General features: G+C 44.6%; 1 protein-coding gene across 3 annotated transcripts in view; it reads left to right on the top strand.

The window, feature by feature from the left end:
- The first annotated feature begins 2,036 nt into the window (after positions 1 to 2,036).
- The window catches only part of LOC147462216 (uncharacterized), a 38,648-nt gene continuing 17,762 nt past the window's right edge, over positions 2,037 to 22,922 (top strand). For all 3 annotated transcript variants that reach the window (XR_015187693.1, XR_015187692.1, XM_086509623.1), the window contains exon 1: positions 2,037 to 2,356. Coding sequence is in view for 1 of the 3 variants with exons in the window: in XM_086509623.1 (XP_086365749.1) it covers positions 2,141 to 2,356 (216 nt within the window). In the remaining 2 variants the exon portion in view is untranslated. The remainder of the gene's footprint in view (positions 2,357 to 22,922) is intronic.

Below are 22,922 nucleotides of genomic sequence, written 5' to 3'. Positions count from 1 at the left end.
ATGTGTTGACACATGACAACCTTTAGGATGCCTCGTGAGCAGTTTGAAACTTTCCGCAAAGCTTTTGGATTACTCCCCATTAAGGATCGATCATGTCCTCAGGGCATGGCACTTCTCTATACACTATGAGTCAGCTCTTGTTCACTGCATCACTCCTAGGGGGGGTTTGCTACCATATACAAGGTAGTGATGTGTGTGAACACACTTGGGACCACCAAGGCATTTTTTCCCTCACTAAGAGGTTTTCCCTTGTGCATTGTATATATGTCCATCATTCTAGGGCTAACTTATCTTTTATTATGCACTAAGCAATACACTCTCTGTTGTGTGCCTTGAGCTTGTTCATCTTCTCCAAGCTGTGTGTGTTTCCCTGTAATCCTGATTCCAACATTCTTTACCACATTTTTGTACTTAGTGTCAACATGCACTTCATTTGCATCCTCTAACAAAAACTTGATGTCTTGCCATCATATCCACAAAAGAAACCTTTTCAAAGGCTGTAAGAAACTAAACTGTCAGAAGCTAGTCCAAAAATACCAAAGAAAAGTCTCTTGGCCATAAAACTTTGGTGAGAGTTTTCCCTTTTTTGTACGATCATAGGCTTGCTTCAAAAAATGTGTTATATATCCTTGTATCCTTCGTTACCCGTGGTAGTCGATGGTCTCAAAGGCTATCTCTATTTCTAACATAATTCAAAATTGAACAACTCTTTTCCCATTTCTACTTTGAATCCTTGCATAAGTACACCCATCATGCAAAACCTTTGTATCCATGTATACTATTGTGATAAAAGGTTGTCCCAAAATAAGAGGATACATAGAGTTTTCATGCAGAAAGATTTTTTTCTCTCATCACACACATTCTCAATAGTTATTTTAACGTTGGGAAATGAACCATAGGGAACTCTTGATAGCACATTAGCAGCCTCAATTTGCAATCCTTGATTGGTATTTGTAGGCCAATTCCCTTTCAACTACAAGCTCTTTGACATCACATTAATATTTGATTGGTGGTCAACAAGTGCAAAAAAAGGTTCATCAAATCTCCCACCTTCACCAAGGTTTCAGTTGTTCTAGTGGAGTTACAATAAAATGGCTCCTTGGTAAAGGTCGTGGTTTCTCCTCTTTATGAAACACACATGCTTCACCTGTCATGAAAATTGGTTGCTATCCACGATATTGTTTGGTTCCAATTCTTGATATTCATCTTCTATTTGTCTAGTTTTGCTTCAACTTGTCATTGAAGACTTTGCATTGCTTCCACGCATGTTCATTCTCTGGCTCAATCAATAATTATCACTTCTTTATAATGATATCAAGAATTTCTTTATGAAAATCCCGCTTTGCTATGCCTTGTCTTCAACCCCAATTCACCAGCTCGATCCTTTAAAACATCCACTAATATCTTTTGAAGTTGTCGATCTACAGCCAACACAAAAGCTCCACTTTTTCTAGATTTAATACTTTTGTTCATTTTTAATGCTGGTCAAATCTTTTCTCACACTCTTCTAGGAATTTTAGTGATCATAAATCCCTATTCTGTAGAGGAGAGAAAATAACTCAGTAATAAAATAATTTAAGAGTACTTTTGAACTTACACTGATTACACACTACATTGTGACCTTGCAATTTCAAGGAATGGCTCTTATGAGAGACAAATATGTAAGAGATGGGTAGCTTGATGCTTACACACATCAATTCCCATTGCATGCCATTTCCTAGCTGGATTCCATATAGACCATAATGCAACAAACTTGTAAAGCTCTCCTAAACATGGCGTTCTTTGCGCTATGTTGTTAATAGCCAATTAGAGCATGTATCCAAAGTCCTCATTCATTTTTCCTAGCCTTTTTCATTACAGTGTGAAACACTAGCATGCTACGACCTGCCTGCCATGCGAAGACGGACCACCATAATTTAGATAGGCATGCAAGTTGCGATGCCGGTGTGTAACCAGTCTTAGTTTCCATCTTTATGACGAGGAAATGTGAGACTCGAGTGTGAACCCCGTCTCCCATAGTGTGACCATGCCTACAAAGCAGTAAGCTCTTACTAGACTACTCGATTAATCTTCCCCTCCCTTTATAAATACGTTGATACATACACACACAAATGCAAGGAATACGAAAGCAGAGGCCAGGATGGCAAGGAAGAGCATGGCGGCTTCCCGCAAGCGCACAAGCCCAACTAGATCAGAAGAGGGCCAGCAGCAGCAGCAACAACAACAAGAGCAGCAACAGGTGGAGATGGAGGTTCGTGCTTCACAAGGGCAACAAGGGGTCCCGTCCCCTGTAGACCTCCCTTCTTCATCTGCACCTTCACCTTCGCACACAATTGGCAGAAAGCAGAATTCTCATGTAAGCTTCTTGCACTTTCTTTGAGGTGGACATAAGCGCATTGTGATTTTCATGCAGCTATATTATTTCTGTTATGGCTTAGTCAATCACCTATGAACCAAATGAGTTTCACAAATGGGAAGCATGCGATACAGAAAGAATGCATACATCTCCTCACCCATTGTGCAATACATGGGTGCCAGCATATGTGTAGCATATGACAAGTTCACAACAACTTAACCGTCATAATCCTGAGCGCAAATTGTCAAAGTCTGTCAATAGTATCATAGAAGTAGAAAGTAGAGGTCTCAGGGTCAGGATGTAGTGGATCCCTTTTTTTATTATATAGAGAATTACCTAGAACTTTGAAACTGCAGCCCGGCTCTTAAGGTGAGTCTTCCTGGCTGGATAGGGTTCGCCAACCCATTATATGGATTAGGGGAACAGCCCCTAAGGGCTTGATGTCACACGAGCTGTCAAAAGGGTGTGAACCCGAGACCTTAAGACACAAGAGACTCTTGCTCTACCAACTGAGCTAGCACTCGTTGACTTATAGTGGATCTTGTCTGGATGGCTGCCTTTAAACCATTTCCTTCCCACCTCTCTCCTCCACCCATGCTCGTGTGCCTTCATCCCTTCTGCTGCATTTTTGGCATGGTCCAAGAGGCTAGGCTTGTCAATGCATGGGGTGCGTTAGAGAGCGTGAGAAAGGTGCTGATCAAGATGCTGTTTTTCAGGCAGAAATAGGGTGATTTGCGACCGTTTTCATCGAGGAGAGCTCACCTTCTTGTGCATTTTTGCATCCAAAGGGGACCCGCAGGACCCAGCAGATCTCCAGCGTTTTCTCAGCATGAACCAGCGTTTGTGATCAGTGTTTCAGCCCTTGATCATAAGCGTTGTCAGCCAAAACAGCCAACAGATTTCAACCGTTGTCGTCTTTAGCGACAGCATTCAGTCCGTAGCCTCATCATGGTTGCAGATTCTAGCCATCGACCTTGCTAGTCCTTTCGGCATTCAGCCATAGCCTCGTTGTTGTCGTCGTCGTCATCAACATAGTACCCAAGCACCTAGTATCCCTTGTGCTCTGGCTTGGCTCTGGCCTAGCTCAGCATAAGGACTCATAGAACCGATCAGTACCTCGTTGTCGTTGACATAGAACCCATTAGTACCTCGTCGTCGTCGTCATCGTCGTTGACATAGAACCCATCAGTACCTCGTCGTCGTCGTCATCGTCGTCGACATAGAACCCATCAGTTACTCGTCATCATCGTCATTGTCGTGAACACAGTACCCCATTAGTACCTCATCGTCATCGTCATCGTCGTGGACATAGAACTCATCGGTACCTTAGCACCCATGAATACCTTCAGTACTTAAAAGTACCCCACAGTACCTCAGTACCTGCAGTATCCTTGAGTATCTCAGTAGTGCCTAGCATCAATACCCATTAGCATCATCTCAACATTTAGTCATTGTATTAGCATTGTGCAAGAATAAAGAAAGTACTTGCTCTGGCAATATTGGAAGGGGGTCCTTGAGGGTTCGGGACCTGACATACCGTGTCCTCTCTCTCTCTCTCTCTCTCTCTCTCTCTCTCTCTCTCTCTCTCTTTCATCCAGTTCAGTTCGTGAAGTAAAGCGTCCCTTGTGTTTGTGCGGAGTACTAGATCTGAGCCAAAATCCTTAAAACACTTTTGCTGCACCTGACATTGGGATGAGAGCTTTGTGCGTGCTTCGGCTTCGCGAACTCAAGGGAAGAACCCCAAGTACCCAAGTATCCCAAGGATACCAAGAATAAAGAACACAAGGAGAACGAAGAACCACCAAGAACCCTCAATATCAAGCATCCAATACCAGCTCCCATCTTCTATGAAGGAAGGTCAACATCGGATACACGAAAACCCAGATCTTGAGTACCAAGACCTACTTGTGTCACAAACTGGTGACGTGGCGTGCCAATACACATCCACACACACCCGGCAGGAAACGCTAAAAGGTGACGGGCTGGCTAGTTGCAGAAATGACGCGTGGCATGATCGACACAATATACACACGACGCAGTTTGGTTGAAAACTGGAAATTGCGCGATGATGCTGATGTGGCAGACAGTGTACGGACCAGTCCAGATTCAGCGGCGCAGTCCACGGGACTGTACGGAAATGTTGACGTGGCAGCCCGCGATTTGCTACGGAAATTGCGGAGGCAGTCGCTAACAGCTTTTGGCGATGCTTTATTTTCCCATGTAGGCCAGCCAGAGAGAGAAGCCTTTTGCTGTATTAAAGACAAAGAACTCTTTTGCTTTATAGAGAAAATAGGCTTTGCTTTATTTTCAAAGCTTTTGAGTTTACCAGCTTTTGGGGGCTTTGCTTTTAGCATCCCTTGTACCTTTAAATAAGCTGGTAGGGCTTCTCACAACTCAGAGCATCTGGATGCAGAGTCTTAGGCACGGAACTCTGTCGGGCCAGTGTCGAAGAAATTGTGAACTATGAACTGTTTTGAAGTGGTTATTTGGTGCGTTGTGGTAGATTCTTGACTTGGAGTTTCCAAGTCTGTTACAATGGTATCAGAGCACGGCCGATTTCTCTTCTATGGGAAATCTGATCCCAATTTTTTTTCCGCGGCACCTATGGCTTCAGGCAAGCATCAATCGACTCCCTCTGCATCCGGAGATGCGGGAAGGGATCACAACGAAGATTCGCGCGAGGAGTATGGCCCGCCTCGGCCTACTCAGGAGGAGCATTGAGAGAGAGCGCCGACAATTGATCGACGATGCAACAAAGATGATGCTTAATTTTGCCAAGGACCCGAAAATGGCAAATTATATGAGCAAGACCTCTCTGGAGGAGGTGCACATGCAGTGGCAGAAAACCACAACACCACCCCCAAAATCAGTTCTCAAGAAACCTCCTATTCCCAAGAAGTATAGAGAGAAGGAATTAGAAGAGGGGGTGGATGCACAACTTGCTCAGCTTTTTGACGCGCAAAACAAAGCTGAAAAGCACGGCAAAAAGCCAAAGTGTAAGGTGCAGCGGAATGAATGTTTGAACTTTGCTCAAGATGAGTGCTCCATAATGTGCTCAAGGTTCCTTTGGAAGGGAGAGCCTTCCGTTCTTAATGAGAGAGTGCAATGATCATAAACAAAGTGAATGGACACTGTGCGTGAAAGTGCATGAGACTGAGAGATAGAGAAGAGAATACGACACCGTAGACGTTGTAAAACCCTCCTCCGAAGGCCCCACTCTCTATGGCAAGAGCGGTCTACTATTGATTGCACAAATCTCTACAATGCTTGGACTTGCCGACGATGTTGACGACGAGAAGATGGGCTGAAAACTGAAAACGCTAAGGGCTGAAATCTGCAAATCTTTATCTACTGAATTCTGACTCTATGTCGGAGACGATGTCGATGGTGACGATGCGACGACGACGTGCTAAAACGCACATGCTAAAATCTGCGTTTTCCGGGCTGAAACTGTAAACCTTGCGGAAACTGACCGTGCGGCGACTCGGCGAGGAATTGCTGCGGGAAGGTGAGATCTGCGAGGTTCGGGACTTCTTCTACGATGTCTAAAGGCTGAAAACTGAAAACGCTGGTGTTGCTTGAGGTTCCGTCGCGGTATTCTGTAAAACGCTGAGGTTGGTCTGCAAATAAAAAACGCTAGGGCTGAATTCTGTGCTTCTGCAAAAATGCTAGGCTTCTGCTGTGTCTTGCTGTCGCCATGTTGGTCTGCAATGCAAAACGCTGGGGCTGATCTGCAATGGAGAAAAACGTTGGCTGGCCTTGGCTGAAAACGCTAAGTCTCCTGCCGAGGGGGGGTCTTGCTGAGAAGTTGCCTGTTGAGCAAGGTGCTCCTACTGCCTCTTCTGCCAATTAGTGCTAGCCTAGGTTTGCTTATATACAAACTTACTCAATTTGCCCTACCTACTTTCCAACAAAAGTCACTTAAAAATAATAAGTGAAAAATGTCAAAAATAGGCTAAATGCACTGGAAAATTCCCCTGAAGGATTTTGATGGGAATGCTTATGATCATGCTGTGTGCAACCAAAGGATATGCATCTACACTAAGTGACTGGGCATGCACAGTCTGCGAACAGACTCACAAAAGTGCCAGAACACTTCTAAATCTAGATTGACTTGATTGAACTGAACCCTGGTCATGCTGGAGCTTGTCCACGGACACATAGGGTTGGATGTGTCACGTGACAAGAAGAAAGGCACCGACTTCCCGCGCTATTTGGGTCGTCAGACGACTTTTGAAAAGGCAAAGAAACAGAAGAAGCGTGTTCGATTCGAAGGAATACCCAGTTCTTCTTCTTCTTCTTCTTCTACCAGCTCTTCTAGCTCATCTGACTCGAGCGAAGAAGACCGAAAAGGCAAAAAGCAATGCAGGAAGCAACGCTTCGGAAAGGGCAAGAAAAAGGCAAAGAAGTCTAAATCTTGCCCCGTGAGTGATAGTTTTACAGAGGACTCGTCTACAGACAGTCCCGACTCTGATGAGAGCAACTTTTATGCAAAGAAGAAGAATTTTTACAAAGCCAACCAGTATGACTTTCTCGAAGACAAAAGCAAGAAAGTCCGAGAGTTTACGGAAGGTGGATAGTCAATTAAATTTGACACGTTTTCGGGATATAGAGATGCTTCGAAGGCTTTGTCTTTTGTACAGCAATTTGATATCGCTTTCGCGGAAGGACGTTACTCAAAGCACTCTAAGATTCGGAGAGCTGCCTCTTACTGTAAGGGGAACGCTCGAACTTGGTGGTCCACGCTTTTATTAAGCAAGACTGCGCCAGTTAAATGGATGAAATTCAAGAGGCTTTTTATTTCTTCTTGGTTGACTTGAGAGTACGAACTGATATCCGAACTGCTTGGAACCATCTTCGGTTGACCAAGAAAGATACAGTGGACGCTTATTGCGAGAAATTGTGGAGCTCTTTTCTACCCGCCTCTTCATTTAAGAAGATCTCGTTCAAGGAGCAGATTGAGCGGTTTACCTTGGGTCTTCCTACAGAGTTCGGAGATCCCTGCTTGGAAAAGAAGTCAACTTCTATTCAGGAGTTAATGAGTCATGCGAAACGGGGTTTTGCCATCCACTTTGGCAGTCTGACTTACCCCATCGATGAGATCATGACACAAAGAGCTGAATAGACTTCGACAAATGAAAGTAGAAAGAGAAAGAGCAACTCCGAAAAGAAAGATGCACGACCCAAGCTTACTCCTCAGGAGAGAGCCCGCTTCATCAGGGAGGGGAAGTGCTTTGGATGCGGGGAAACTGGACATATCTTCGCGAAGTGCCCTAAAAAGGCACAGAAAGAACATAAGGACAAGGACAATGAAAGGCCTGAGAGTTCGAGAGCAACTGAGGAACGTGGAAGAAAAGGCAAGATGAAAACAAGACTGGTTCCAGATTGCATGGGTACCGATCTCAGCACGTTGGACGAGAGTATAGAACTTTGCCGAGCTTGGGGCAAAGTGAAAGACCAAGAAGCCCTGATCTTCTTTGATGGAGGAGCCAAGGCCAACTTCATTTCACAGGAATTAGCGGCGCGGCTCGAGATCACTCTTGATCGGATGGGACCACTTGCGGAGGCAGTTCTAGCGGCACCCGACAGGGACGTAGCCATTGCACGTGTCATTGGCAAACTTCGGTTGCATTGTCAGGGGTATTTGGGGCATGATGACTTTTACATAATGCCTTTGGAAGGTTGTGATGTTCTCTTGGGAATTCCCTGGTACCACAAGAACAACGCCGTGGTCGACTATAGGGCGAGAAAAGCGACATTGACTACAGAGAAGGGCAGAACCATTGTACTTGACATTAAACTTAAGGGCGAGTCTGTCCCTATTATATCGGCTTCGGCCATTTCAAAATTAATGAAATCCAGTTTGTTTTTTTACTTGATCTTTATGAAAGAGTTGAGTGATGAGGATAGGACAAATATGTCTGAACTTGATAAAAAACGCCAAGATTTTCTCCACTCATGCCGATTGCTTCTTAGAGGGCCTGCTAGGCGAGTTACCACGTGCTCGTCTTGAAGTTCATACCATTGATCTGATACCTGGAAGCACACCACCGAATCTGCCACCTTACTGTGTGGGCCGAGCACAAAATGAAGAGATTATTTACCAAGTGAAAGACCTCTCGGAAAAATATCTTGTCCAGCCTAGTACTTCACCGTATTGCTCTCTAGTGTTGTTGGTTTTGAAGAAAGACGGATCTTGGAGAATGTGCATCGATTATAGAGCCCTCAACAAAATCACCATCAAGAACAGATTTTCGATTCCTAGGATCGATGATACTCTCGACAGATTACAGGGATCCTCGTGTTTTAGCAGGATTGATTTGAAGAGTGGATATCATCAGATCAGAATGGTGTCGGGAGATGTCTACAAGACAGCCTTTCGGACGACTTTTGGGTTATTTGAGTTTTTGGTGATGCCTTTTGGCTTAACCAATGCTCCTGCTACATTTAACCGGATGATGGACAGGAGTTTTCAAGAGTACAGGCTATTTGTTGGCACTTTCTTTGATGATATCATTGTTTTCTCCAAGAATGAGGCAGAACATAAAGATCATCTGCTTCAGGTCTTTCAGGCATTATGAGATCATAAATTAGTGATTAATGCAAGGAAAAGTGATTTTTTTCTCCCAGAGATGCACTTTTTGGGACACATTGTGTCAGCAGTAGGAGTGCAAATGGATCTGGCCAAGATAGAGACTATCTGTGATTGGCCCGATTTGAAGAATGCCCATGAAGTTAGAAGCTTCTTGGGACTATGTTCGTACTACAGGCGGTTTGTAACAAACTGTTGATGTGTCAAAGCCTAAAGAATGGAGCTAACTTACAGATGTGGCCGAGGGGCCTAAACTGTCACAAAGTTATGACGTGGCTGCTCGAGAGCAAAAACCCTAACCCTAATTTCTGCCAGAAACCCTAAAACCTGCAAACCTTAATTTTGGAAACCCTAACCCTAAAACCTGCAAACCCTATTTCTGTTGCCAAAAACCCTAAAATTGCAAAAACCGTAACCCTAAACCTAAGGGCAGCAAGGAGATTTCCACGTTTTGTGTTGGCTGATGACGTGGCAGGTTGCATAGATTTTCGTGATTCACGTTGGCAGCTTTTGACATTGCTTTTTGGACCAGAAGCTTTTGAGTTTGAAAGCTTTTCATGCAAACTGCTTTTTAGGCCAAGGGCCTTTAAATATGAGGCTAGGGCTCATTTTCTGGCATGCTTCCTGGAGAAAGTGCAGAGTTTGGAGTACCGGCTTGTACTATGTTGATGCAATATAAAGAAATACCGAAAGGGGAACCAAGGTTTGGGGCCAATATTCTCTTGGGTGGAATTCCGCCACTCCGTGTCACGTGTCGTCTCTCTCTCTCTCTCTCTCTCTCTCAGTTCAGTTGTTATTGAAGTGCTAAAAGTCTGTTCAGTCTGTTCTTTTCTATTGGCACGTGGTGCCCGCCTTGTGACAGTGGTATCAGAGCATCAGGCGTGTGCGTGTGATTTTCTGAAAGCATACCGGTCCTACAAAAGAGCAGGCAGAGCTATTGGAATTTTATTTGAGGCATCTTCGCCCTCCAACCCGGACTTATTAGCCACTCCCACCCTTACTTCATCGCGCATCGGGCGCGCTCCCGTCTTCACCGCTCATGTCTTACAGGGCATAAGCCAATTAAGATCACTTGCAAGAGAAGGATCCAATCACTGTTTTTCTCAGAGACAGTACCATGCAGATGTCTATAGCTACCAAGCTGCACACTTCCAAGGACTCGGCAAGCTTTCAAGGAAAAAATAAATAAATTGCCCGAAGTTACATGGTTTCTGACATCTTCCTTTGGAGTGCAACTTCTGGCAGATTGGGGTATCCTGAAATGCTTGCCATGGAAACCCTAGCAGATTATATCTTGAAATTTCTCGACATCTCTCAGTAGATGTCTCTTCATGAGCAGATGACCTTGGAGATTTAACGCGATTGCTATCTTGGGACTACCATCGCCGCCAAAGCAACACTGTTTGTCCAAGAGCTGGCGGACCATGCTGTGCTCGCCTACGACCTCATGGAAGGAACTTTACCCTAATTTTTGGTGCAGGTTTCAGGATGGAAAGTCAATCGACTTTTTGAGCTTGACTGATGTCGAGATTGCTTTTTAAGTTTGAGTTCTGTTTGATCTTGTTTGGTGATCCTGTTTGGAATTTGTTTGAAATGGATGGTATCTGTTTTGAACCTGTTTTGGTGCCGATTTGAATTGTTTTACTCTGGTTTGATACTGGTTTCAATAATTGGTGATTTTACTCCCGGGTGGAGAAGTGAGAAATACTGTTTTGGTATTGTTTGAACCTCGGAACGACGTAGGCCGATGCCTGGGGAGCGTTTCGTTGTATGTTTGAAAACCTTGGAACGACGCAAGCTGATGCTTGGGGAGCGTTTCGTTGTATGCTAGAAAACCTCGGAACGACGCAGGCCGATGCCTGGGGAGCGTTTGGTTGAATGCTTGAACCTCCAAGCGACGCAAATTGCGGTCTGGGAAGCGTTTGGTTGTACAGTCCTCTGAGCTCATGGCCCGGACCTTTTTAGGTTATTTGCGGGAGGAGTGACCAAGTAGTCGTTGAGTAGCTTCATACCGCAGACCGTTTGTCTCGGGGGAGTGCTCAGCGGCGCTATTTGTTGTGTCTTGTAACATGCATATGTAAGCATTTGTGTTGCATTGTGATGTGCCAATTACTGAATATTCCTTATTGGATGAGATTGCCTGGGTTTGTAATTTTAGTGCATCAAGACACCCGTGGAAGATCAGTACGGTCTGGGTGTGATGGCTAATTTTACTACGCCGGAATATCAAGAGTTCCGATATGGACGAAAGGAGAAGCTAACTCCTTGATCAAAAGAGCAAATTGATTGTCCCTCAGAATGACCTTCGGAAAGCTAACTTGAGTTGTTTTGCAGATATGTTGTAATCATGGACGATTACTCTCTTTCAAGAAAGGGAGATGTAACAAACTGCTGACGTGTCAAAGCCTAAAAAATGGAGCTAACTTACAGATGTGGCCGAGGGGCCTAAACTGTCACAAAGTGATGACGTGGTTGCCCGAGAGCAAAAACCCTAACCCTAATTTTTGCAAGAAACCCTAATTTTGGAAACCCTAACCCTAAAACGTGCAAACCCTAATTTCTGCCAGAAACCCTAAGATCTGTAAACCCTAATTGTGGAAACCCTAACCTTAAAACCTGCAAACCCTAATTCTGCTGCCAAAAACCTTAAAACTGCAAAAATCCTAACCTTAACCCTAAGAGTAGTAGGGAGATTTCCGCGTTTTGTGCTTGTTGATGACGTGGCAGATTTTAGTGATTTACGTTGGCAGCTTTTGGCATTGCTTTTTGGACCAGAAGCTTTTGAGTTAGAAAGCTTTTCATGTAAACTGCTTTTAAGGCCAAGGGCCTTCAAATATGAGGCTAGGGCTCATTCTCTGGCATGCTTCCTTGAGAAGGTGCAGAGTTTGGAGTACTGGCTTGTACTATGTTGATGCAATATAAAGAAATACCGAAAGGGGCGCCAAGGTTTGGGGCCAATACTCTCTGGGGTGGAATTCCGCCACTCCGTGTCGCGTGTCGTCTCTCTCTCTCTCTCTGAGTTCAGTTGTTATTGAAGTGCTAAAAGTCTATTCAGTCTGTTCTTTTCTATTGGCACGTGGTGCTCGTCTTGTGACACGGTTCATTCAAAAGTTTGCAGAGGTTGCTTCCCCTTTGCATATCTTGAAACAGAAAGGAGTCCCTTTCTCGTGGGGACCCACAGAGGTGACTACCTTTCAGACTTTGAAAGAGAAATTGACTATGGGACCTGTTTTGACTTTGCCGGACTTGCAGAAGTCATTTGAAGTATATTGTGATGCTTGTGGTCGTAGTCTGGGTGGGTGCGGTCTTAATGCAAGAAGGCCATGTCATTGCTCACGAGAGCCGATTGTTCTCAAGGCCGGAAATGACAACACATATTTATGAGAAAGTGTAACAAACTTGGACACTCCAAGTCAAGAATCAATCTCGACAGCACCAAATAACCACTTCAAAACAATTCACAGATCACAATAGATTTGCACTGGCCCGGCGGAGTTCCGTGCCTAGAGATATTGGCCCCAAAGACTGGTGCCCCTTTCGGTATTTCTTTATGTATTAAATCAATGTCAAAAGTACAAGAGACCGGTTAGGGTTTTACGCTCAGACTCTGCGTCCAGATGCCCTTAGAAGTGAGGCCCTCACTGCGTATATAAAGATTACAAGGGATGCCCAAAAGCAAAGCCCCAAAAGCTAAAAAATCAAAAGCAGAGATTCTCTCTCTCAAACTCTCTCTGTGGCTTTTGTAAAATAAAGCAAATCAATCTCTCTCTCTCTCTCTCTCTCTCTCTCTCTCTCTCTCGGCTCAGCGTAGAGAAAAAGCTGAATTTGCGTAGAAAATCAGCCCCACTTGTGTCGCTTTTTTTCAGCCCTAAAAATCCGGAAGTCCGTACAGTGTTGCCATGTGGCATTTGGCGCCTGATTTTAGGGTTTCCAGCCACTTTAGGGTTTCAGCCAGCAATTAGGGTTAGGGTTTCCAGAAATTAGGGTTTTTGTAAAATTAGGGTTTTTGGCAGAAATTAGGGTTTTTGCTGTCGGTAGCCACGTCATCACTTTGTGACATACCCCCCTCTTGAAAGCATTGTAATCGATCGCGATTACGCTTGCAAAACCGACAGAAGCCATAAACCATCTTAGCAGACACTGACTGTTAGTACCTACGTACTAGGAACACACATCTAGCACATGTACCAAATCGATAGTCACATCACACGACATCGCATGACATTCAACATTCATTCGGATCTTAGACCATGATTTATCGACAATGTAGCTAACAATCTCATCTAGGTCCAATCGGGACCTCATCGATGTCCGATTGACTAACCCCTATTGCAACCATGTCTATTCGAGATCAATCAGACCAAAATGCTGCAGCCATTTCGTCTATCAGTTCTTGCACTTAAAAAAAGTCGAGAACAAATCAGTATCATAATCAGGAATTCCATTTCATTAAAGTCATACAGCAGAATACTGTCAGCTTTCAGTATCCCTGAAGCTCAAAGAGACATCAGTGACTCTAGTATCTAAATCAAGGCATTTGTTGACAAAGGAGCCGAGTGACTCCCCTCTTGTGCATCCTATTGCACCAGATCTCCGGCCAAGTTGAATTCTGGGTTCCATTTGGAGTAGACTATGCTAAACCAAAAGCATCGAGGTAAAGTTTCACTATCTGAGGAGTATCTGCTAGGTCCTGCTCCTCCATCCACTTCGCATCCAATGCAGGATAGTTCTTGAACTTATCCAAGAACCGCCTTCGGACTTTACCTTTAGTCTTCGTATCCTTATGTGCCAAAATCTGTTCAGGAACAAGGATCTCCTCGTTTTCTTCCACTTCGGGTTGTTCATCAGGCTCCCCATCCTCAGGCACATCACCCATAAAAGGTTTCAAGAGACTCACATGGAATGCATTGTGAATCCTCCAAGTATCAGGCAGTTTCAACCGGAAGGAGACATCATTTATCTTTTTAGTAATCTGGAAAGGTCCATAGTATTGCATACTAAGCTTTGGAAAAAGCCTCTCCTTTCCTTTTTTCTTTTGTAGGCGTGCCTTCTCAAAACGTAAGAGCACCCAATCATCCTCCTTCAATTTCAAGTCGCGACGATGGCGATCCGCTGCCTTTTTCTGTCGTTCTTGAGACTTCTGCAAAGTCTTGCGAACCTTGGCAAAAGCCGTATCTATGTCTCGCGTATATTCATCCGCTTCAAAAATCTTATCTTTTGTGCTTAGGAAGGGTGGAACCTTCGTAGCACTTTCAACAATCTCAAATGGCGCCTTCCCCGTCGAAGAGTGTATCGTGTTATTGTAGGCAAATTCCACCAAAGGTAAGTACTTTTTCTATTAAGTCTTCTGATCCAAGATACAAGACTTCAATAAATCTAAATCCACTGAATTGGCAATCTCAGATTGCCCGTCAGAGTCTGCAGGTGGAACGATGACGTGAACTGCGGTCTCTGTCGGAGACAATCGTCTCAGACATGCCATGTAATCGAAAAATCATCGTGATCATTCTGTGTTCTCGGGAGATCAAAATGAAATCCATTGCAATCCTTTCCCAGTGGCGGGTGGGTATGGGTAAAGGCTATAACAATCCCTGTGCTTTATCCGTGTCAAACTTGACCTTCTGGCATACTAAGCAACTGCGCACAGACTCTTCCATATCCTTTTTGAGTCTCTGCCAAAAGAAGTATCTCTCTACCCCTTTCATGGTGGTAGCAATGCCACGGTGACCCGTAAAAGGTGGACAGTGGCATTCAGTCATAACCTTTTTCCTCAACGGTTGTGTAACGCACAACATAGTTTTTCTCATCCAGAAATTAGGGTTTTTGGCATAAATTAGGGTTTGCAAGTTTTAGGGTTTTTGGCAGAGATTAGGGTTTCTGCTCTCGGTAGCCATGTCATCACTTTGTGACATACCCCCCTCTTGAAAGCATTGTAATCGCCCTCGATTACGCCTGCAAAACAGACAAAGGCCATGAACCGTCTTAGTTGACACTGATTGTTAGTACCTACGTACTAGGAACACACATCTAGCACATGTACCAACTCGACAGTCACATCACACGACATCACAGGACATCACAGGACATCACATGACATTCAACATTCATTCGGATCTTAGACCATGATTTATCGGCATTGTAGCTAGCAATCGCATCTAGATCCAATCGGGACCTCATCGATGTCCGATTGACTAACCCTTATTGCAACCATGTCTATTCGAGATCAATCATACCAAAATGCTACAGTCATTTCGTCTATCAGTTCCTGCACTTAAAAGAACTTAAGAACAAATCAGTATCATAATCTGGAATTCCATTTCATAAAGTCATACAGCAGAATACTGTCAGCTTTCAGTATCCCTGAAGCTCGAAGAGACATCAGTGACTCTAGTATCTAAATCAAGGCATCTGTTGATAAAGGAGCGGAGTGACCCGCCTCTTGTGCATCCAGATCTCCGGCCAACCTGAATTCTAGGTTCCATTTGGAGTAGACTATGCTAAACCAAAAGCATCGAGGTAAAGTTTCACAATCTGAGGAGTATCTGCTAGGTCCTCCTCCTCCATCCACTTCGCATCCAATGCAGGATAGTTCTTGAACTTAACCAAGAACCGCCTTCGGACTTTACCTTTATTCTTCGTATCCTTATGTGCCAAAATCTGTTTAGGAACAAGGATCTCCTCGTTTTCTTCCACTTCGGGTTGCTCTTCAGGCTCCCTATCATCAGGCACATCACCCTTAAAAGGTTTCAAGAGACTCACATGAAATGCATTGTGACTCCTCCAAGTATCTGGCAATTTCAATCGAAAGGAGACATCATTTATCTTTTCAGTGATCTGGAAAGGTCCGTAGTATCGCATGCTAAGCTTTAGAAAAAGCCTCTCCTTTCCCTTTTTCTTTCTTAGTCGTGCCTTCTCAAAACGTAAGAGCACCCAATCATTCTTTCAATTTCAAATTGCGACAATGGCGATTCGCTGTCTTTTTCTGTCGTTCTTGAGACTTCTGCAAAGTCTCGCGAACCTTGGCAAAAGCCGTATCTAAGTCTCGCGTAAATTTATCTTTCGTGCTTAGGAAGGGTGGAACCTTCGCAGCACCTTCAACAATCTCAAATGGCGCCTTCCCCGTCGAAGAGTGTATCGTGTTATTGTAGGCAAATTCCACCAAAGGTAAGTACTTTTCCCATTGAGTCTTCTGATCTAAGATATAAGACTTCAATAAATCTAGAACCACTGAATTTGCAATCTCAGATTGCCCATCAGTCTGCGGGTGGAACGATGACGAGAACTGCAATCGCATGCCAATGTTCTCCCAAATTGCCTTCCAAAACAAACTCGTAAATCTGGGGTCTCTTTCGGAGACAATCCTCTCAGGCATACCATGTAATCTGAAGATCTCGACCACAAACAGTCTCGCTAAGTGATCCGGCTTTACTGTTTTCTTCACTGGAATGAAATGAGTCTGTTTGCTAAATCTGTCAATAACAGTCCAGATACCATGGTGACCACTCTGTGTTCTCGGGAGATCAAAAATGAAATCCATTGCAATACTTTCCAAGGGGCGGGTGGGATCTTCTGTCATACTAAGCAACTACGCACAAACTCTTCCACATCGTTTTTGAGTCTCGGCCAAAAGAAATATCTCTCTACCCCTTTCATGGTGGTAGCAATGCCACGGTGACCTGTAAAAGGTGGACAGTGGCATTCAGTCATAACCTTTTCCCTCAACGGTTGTGTAACGCACAACATGGTTTTTCTCAGCAAGTAGCCTTCTTGAATGGAGTATCCTGCTACTGTCACCCCATCCCGTATCCGTGTGAAAATATATGCAAAATCTGTATCTGTAGCATACTGGTTGACCATATCCTCGAAGCTCCTATGATGTATCGGGAAATAGCCAGAACCAACGGCTTTCGAGACAAAGCATCTGCCACCACATTCTTCTGTCCCTGTACATGGACAATCTGGAAGTGAAACTGTGACAAGATGTTTGCCCACCGCATCTGCTTTTCCGAAAGCTGCTTCTGTGACAAGAAGTAGCGCAAACTCTGATGGTCTGTAAAGACAGTAAAATCCGCTCCGAGTAGGTAATGCGGCCACTGAGTAAGAGCATGGATAACCGCCAAAAGCTCTCTCTCATAAATCCGTGCTGTCATCTCCGACCTAGAGAACAATTGGCTCTCGTAAGCAATGACATGGCCTTCTTGCATCAAGACCGCACCCATACTACGACCACAAGCATCACAATATACTTCGAATGACTTCTACAAGTCCGGCAAAGTCAAAACTGGTCCGGTAGTCAATTTCTCTTTCAATGTCTGAAAGGAAGTCACCTCTGTGGATCCCCACGAGAAAGGGACTCCTTTCTGTATCAAGATATGCAAAGGGGAAGCAACCTCTGCAAACTTTCGAATGAACCGTCTGTAGTACGAACACAGTCCAAAGAAGCTTTCAACTTCATGGACATTCTTCAAATCGGGCCAATCACGGATAGTGTCTATCTTGGCCAGATCCATTTGCACTCCTGCTGCTCAAAGTGTCCCAAAAAAAAGTGTATCTCTGAAGCAGATGATCTCTGTGTTCTGCCTCATTCTTGGAGAAAACAATGATATCATCAAAGAAAGTGCCAACAAATAGCCTATACTCTCGAAAAATCCTGTCCATCATCCGGTTAAATGTCGTAGGAGCATTGGTTAAGCCAAAAGGCATCACCGAAAACTCAAATAACCCAAAAAATAGTCCAAAAGGCTGTCTTGTAGACGTCTCCCGGCGCGATTCGGATCTGATGATATCCACTCTTCAGATCAATCCTGCTGAAGCATGAGGATCCCTGTAACTTGTCGAGTATATCATTGATCCTAGGAATCGGAAATCTGTTCTTGATGGTGATTTTGTTGAGAGCTCTATAATCGATGCACATTCTCCAAGATCCGTCTTTCTTCAAATCCAACAACAGTGGAGAGCCATACGGTGAAGTACTAGGCTGGACAAGACCCTTTTCCAAGAGGTCTTTCACTGGGTTCATAATCTTTTCATTATGTGCTCGGCTCACACGGTAAGGTGGCCGGTTCGGTGACGTGCTTCCAGGTATCAAGTCAATGGTCTGATCTTCAGGCCCTCTAAAAAGCAATCGGCATGAGTGTGGTGAAAAATCTTGGCGTTCTTTTGTTCAGGTTAAAACATATTCAACCTTTATCCATTGTTCGGTTCTCTCCCAAAAGAATGAGTAAAGAAACTGAAGTTCATCAAGTACAATCTTTGAGCCCTTCATTTGTCAAAGTCGCTTTCTTGGCTCGGTAGTCAACCACGGCGTAGTTCTGGTAGTACCAAGGGATTCCGAGTAGAACGTCACTCGTGTGCCTTGAACACCCCTGTCATTGCAAACGAAGTTTGCCAATGCTCGGTGTAATGGCAACATCTCGTCCGGGTGCGAGTCGAACTACCTCCGCCTGTGGCGTCAGTCTGTCGGGCGTAATTTCAAATCGAGCCGCCAATTCCAAGTGAAAAGAAGTTGGCCTTGGCTCCTTCAAAAGAGCTTCCTGATCCTTCACTTTGCCTCAAAAATCGGCAAAGTTTGTACTTTCATTCGTTTGATTCGGTGCAGGTCCCACGCCATGTGGTACCAGTTCTGCTTCTCTATCTGCCTTTTCTGCCACGTTCCTCAGCTGCTCTCGAACTCTCAGGCCTGTCGTCGTCTTTATCATTTTGTTCTTTCGGTGCCTTTTTAGGGCACTTCGCGGAGATATGTCCATGTTCCCTTCATCCAAAGCACTTCCCCTCTCTGTTGAATCGAGCTCTCTCCTCAGGAGTAAGCTTGGGTCATGCATCCTTTTTCTCTAAGTTGCTCTTTTTCTTTTTACTTTCATTCCCAGAAGTTTGTTCGGCTCGTTGTGTCATGGCCTCATCTGTGGGGTAGGTCAGATTGCCAGAGTGAATGGCAAAGCCCCGCTTCGCATGACTCATCAACTCCTGAATAGAAGCTGACTTCTATTCCAAGCAGTGATCTCGGATCTCTGTAGGTAGACCCAAGGTAAACCGCTCAATCTGTTCTCTGAATGAGATCTTCTTGAATGAAGAGGCGGGTAGAAAAGAGCTCTAGAATCTTTCGCACTAAGCATTTATTGTATCTTCCTTGGTCATCCGAAGATGGTTCCAAGCAGCTCGTATATCTCGTTCATACTCTTGCGTCAACCAAGAAGAAATAAAAAGCTTCTTAAATTTCAGCCATTTAATTGGCGCAGTCTTGTTTAAAAGAATTGTGGACCACCGAGTGCGAGCATTCCCCTTAAAGTAAGAGGCAGCTCTTCGAATCTTGGAGTGCTCTGAATAGCGTCCTCCCGCGAAAGCGATGCCAAACTGTTGTATAAAAGACAAAGCCTTCGAAGCATCTGAGCATCCTGAAAAAGTATCAAATTTGATCGAGCGTCCACCTTCCTTAAATTTTTGGACTTTCTTGCTTTTATCTTCCAGAAAGTCATACTGGTTGGCTTTATAAAACTTCTTCTTGTTCGCATAAAAGTTTCCGTCATCGGAATTTGAGCTGTCTGTAGACGAGTCCTCAATAGAACTGTCAGTCTCTGGGCGAGATTTAGCCTTCTTTGCCTTTTTCTTGCCCTTTCCGAAGTGTTGTTTCTTGCTTCGCTTTTTACCTTTTCTGTCTTCTTCGCTCGAACTTGAAGAGCTAGAAGAACCGTAAGAAGAAGAAGAAGAAGAAGAAGAAGAAGAAGAAGAAGAAGAAGAAGAACTAGGTACTCCTTCAAAGTGAACATGCTTCTTTTGTTTCTTTGCTTTGTCAAATGTCGACTGACGACCCAAATAACCCGGGAAGTCAGTGCCTTTCTTCTACTTTTTGCCCTGTTTTTTGGGTTTCTTTTGCGCGTCAAAAAGCTGAGCAATCCGTGCATCAACCACCTCTTGTAGTTCCTTCTATTTCTTGTGAGCAGAAGGTTTCTTGAGAGCGGGTTTCGGGGGTGGTGTAGTGGTTTTCTGCCACTGCTCGTGCACTTCCTGAAAAGAAGTCTCGCTCATATACTTTGCAAATTTTGGATCCTTCGCAAAATTGAGCATCATCTTCGTTGCATCGCCGATCAACTGACGACGCTCCATCTCTCGCCACTCCGCCTGAGTAGGCCGAGGCGGGCCATACTCTCTGCGGGAATCTTCATTGCGATCCCTGCCGGCATCTCCAGATGCAGAGGGAGTCGACTGATCCCTGCGTGAAGCCATAGGTGCCGCTGAAAAAGAAATTAGGGATCAGATTTCCCGTAGAAGAGAAATCGGCCGTGCTCTGATACCACTGCAGACTTGGGCACTCCAAGTCAAGAATCAATCTCGACAGCACCAAATAACCACTTCAAAACAATTCACAGATCACAATAGATTTGCACTTGCCCGGCGGAGTTCTATGCCTAGAGAATTGGCCCCAAAGACTGGCGCCCCTTTCGGTATTTCTTTATGTATTAAATCAATGTCAAAGTACAAGAGAGCGGTTAGGGTTTCACTCTCAGACTCTACGTCCAGATGCCCTGAGAAGTGAGGCCCTCACGGTGTATATAAAGATTACAAGGGATGCCCAAAAGCAGAGCCCCAAAAGCTTAAAAATCAAAAGCAGAGATTCTCTCTCTCAAACTCTCTCTCTATGGCTTTTGTAAAATAAAGCAAATCAATCTCTCTCTCTTGGCTCAGCGTAGAGAAAAAGCTGAATTTGCGTAGAAAATCAGCACCACTTGCGTCGCTTTTCTTCAGCCCTAAAAATCCGGAAGTCCGTACACTGCTGCCACGTGGCATTTGGCGCCTGATTTTAGGGTTTCCAGCCACTTTAGGGTTTCAGCCAGCAGTTAGGGTTAGGATTTCCAGAAATTAGGGTTTCTATAAAATTAGGGTTTATGCTGTCAATAGCCACGTCATCACTTTGTGACAGAAAGAGCTTTTGGCGGTTATCCATGCTCTTACTCAGTGGCGGCACTACCTACTCGGAGCGGATTTTACTGTCTTTATAGACCATTAGAGTCTACGCTACTTCTTGTCACAGAAGCAGCTTTCGGAAAAGCAGATGCGGTGGGCGAACATCTTGTCACGGTTTCCCTTCCAGATTGTCCATGTTCAGGGACATAAGAATTTAGTGGCAGATGCTTTGTCCTGGAAGCCGTTGGTTTTGGCTATTCCGCGATACATCACAGGAGCTTCGAGAATATGGTCGACCAATTGGCCACAGATCCGGATTTTGCAGACGTTTTCACACGGATACGGGATGGGGAAACAGTAGCGGGATATTCCATTCGGGATGGCTACTTGATGAGGAAAACCATGTTGTGCGTTACACAGCCATTGAGGGAAAAGGTTATGACTGAATGCCACTGTCCGCCTTTCACGGGTCACCGCGGCATTGCTACCACCATGAAAGGGGTAGAGAGATGCTTCTTTTGGCCGAGACTCAAGAAGGATGTGGAAGAGTTTGTGCGCAGTTGCTTGGTATGCCAGAAGGTCAAGTTTGACAGGCTAAAGCACAGGGATTGTTACAGCCTTTGCCCATACCCACCCGCCCCTGGGAAAGTATTGCAATGGATTTCATTTTTGATCTCCCGAGAACACAGAGTGGTCACGATGGTATCTGGATTGTTATTGACAGATTTAGCAAGCAGGCTCATTTCATTCCAGTGCAGAAAACAGTCAAGCCAGATCACTTTTCGAGACTGTTTGTGGCCCAGATTTTCAGATTACATGGCATGCTTGAGACGATTGTCTCCGACAGGGACCCTAGATTTACGAGTTTGTTTTGGAAGGCAATTTGGGAGAACATTGGCATGCAGTTGCAGTTCTCGTCTTCTTTCCACCCGCAGACCGATGGGCAATCTGAGATTGCCAATTCAGTGGTTTTAGATTTATTGAAGTCTTACATCTCGGATCAGAAGACTCAATGGAAAAAGTATCTATCTTTGGTGGAATTTGCCTACAATAACACGATCCACTCTTCGACGGGGAAGGCACCATTTGAGATTGTTGAAGGTGCTGCGAAGGTTTCACCCTTCCTAAGTACGAAAGATAAGATTTTTGAAGCGGATGAGTATACACGCGACTTAGATATGGCTTTTGCCAAGGTCTGCGAGGCTTTGCAGAAATCTCAAGAAAGACAGAAAAAGGCAGCGGATCACCATCGTCGTGATTTGAAATTGAAGGAGGATGATTGGGTGCTCTTACGTTTTGAGAAGGCACGCCTGAGAAAGGAAAAGGGACAGGAGAGGCTTTTTCCAAAGCTTAGTATGCGATACTATGGACCTTTCCAGATCTCCGAAAAGATCAACGATGTCTCCTTCCAATTGAAACTGCTCGACACTTGGAGGATTCACAATGCATTTCATGTGAGTCTCTTGAAACCTTTCAAAGGTGATGTGTCTGATGATGGGGAGCCCGATGAGCAACCCGACGTGGAGGAAAACGAGGAGATCCTTGTTCCTGAACAGATTTTGGCGAAAAGGACACAAAGAATAAGGGTAAAGTACGAAGGCGGTTCTTGGTTAAATTCAAGAACTATCCTGCATTGGATACGAAGTGGATGGATGAGGAGGACCTAGCAGATACTCCTCAGATCGTGAACCTTTACCTTGCAGCTTTTGGTTTAGCATAGTCTACTCCAAATGGAACCCAGAATTCAGCTTGGCCGGAGATCTGGTGCAGTGGGTTTGCACAAGAGGGGAGTTACTCCGCTCCTTTGTCAACAGATGCTTCGATTTTTGAATACTAGAGTCACTGATGTCTCTTTGAGCTTCAGGGATACTGAGAGCTGACAGTGTTCTGCTGGATGACTTTATGAAATGGAATTCCGGAATATGAAACTGATTTGTTCTTGACTTGTTTTTAAGTGCAGGAACTGATAGACGAAATGATTGCAACATTTTGGTCTAATTGATCTCGAATAGACATGGTTGCAAAAGGGGTTAGTCAATCGGGCATCGATGAGGTCCTGACTGGATCTAGATGCGA

Source organism: Adiantum capillus-veneris, chromosome 3 (genome assembly GCF_014529385.1).
Source record: "Adiantum capillus-veneris isolate H3 chromosome 3, ASM1452938v2, whole genome shotgun sequence".
In the NCBI taxonomy this organism is placed as follows: Eukaryota; Viridiplantae; Streptophyta; class Polypodiopsida; order Polypodiales; family Pteridaceae; genus Adiantum; species Adiantum capillus-veneris.
Note: the sequence above shows the minus strand (reverse complement) of the source record. Positions and strands in the feature narration are given on the sequence as shown.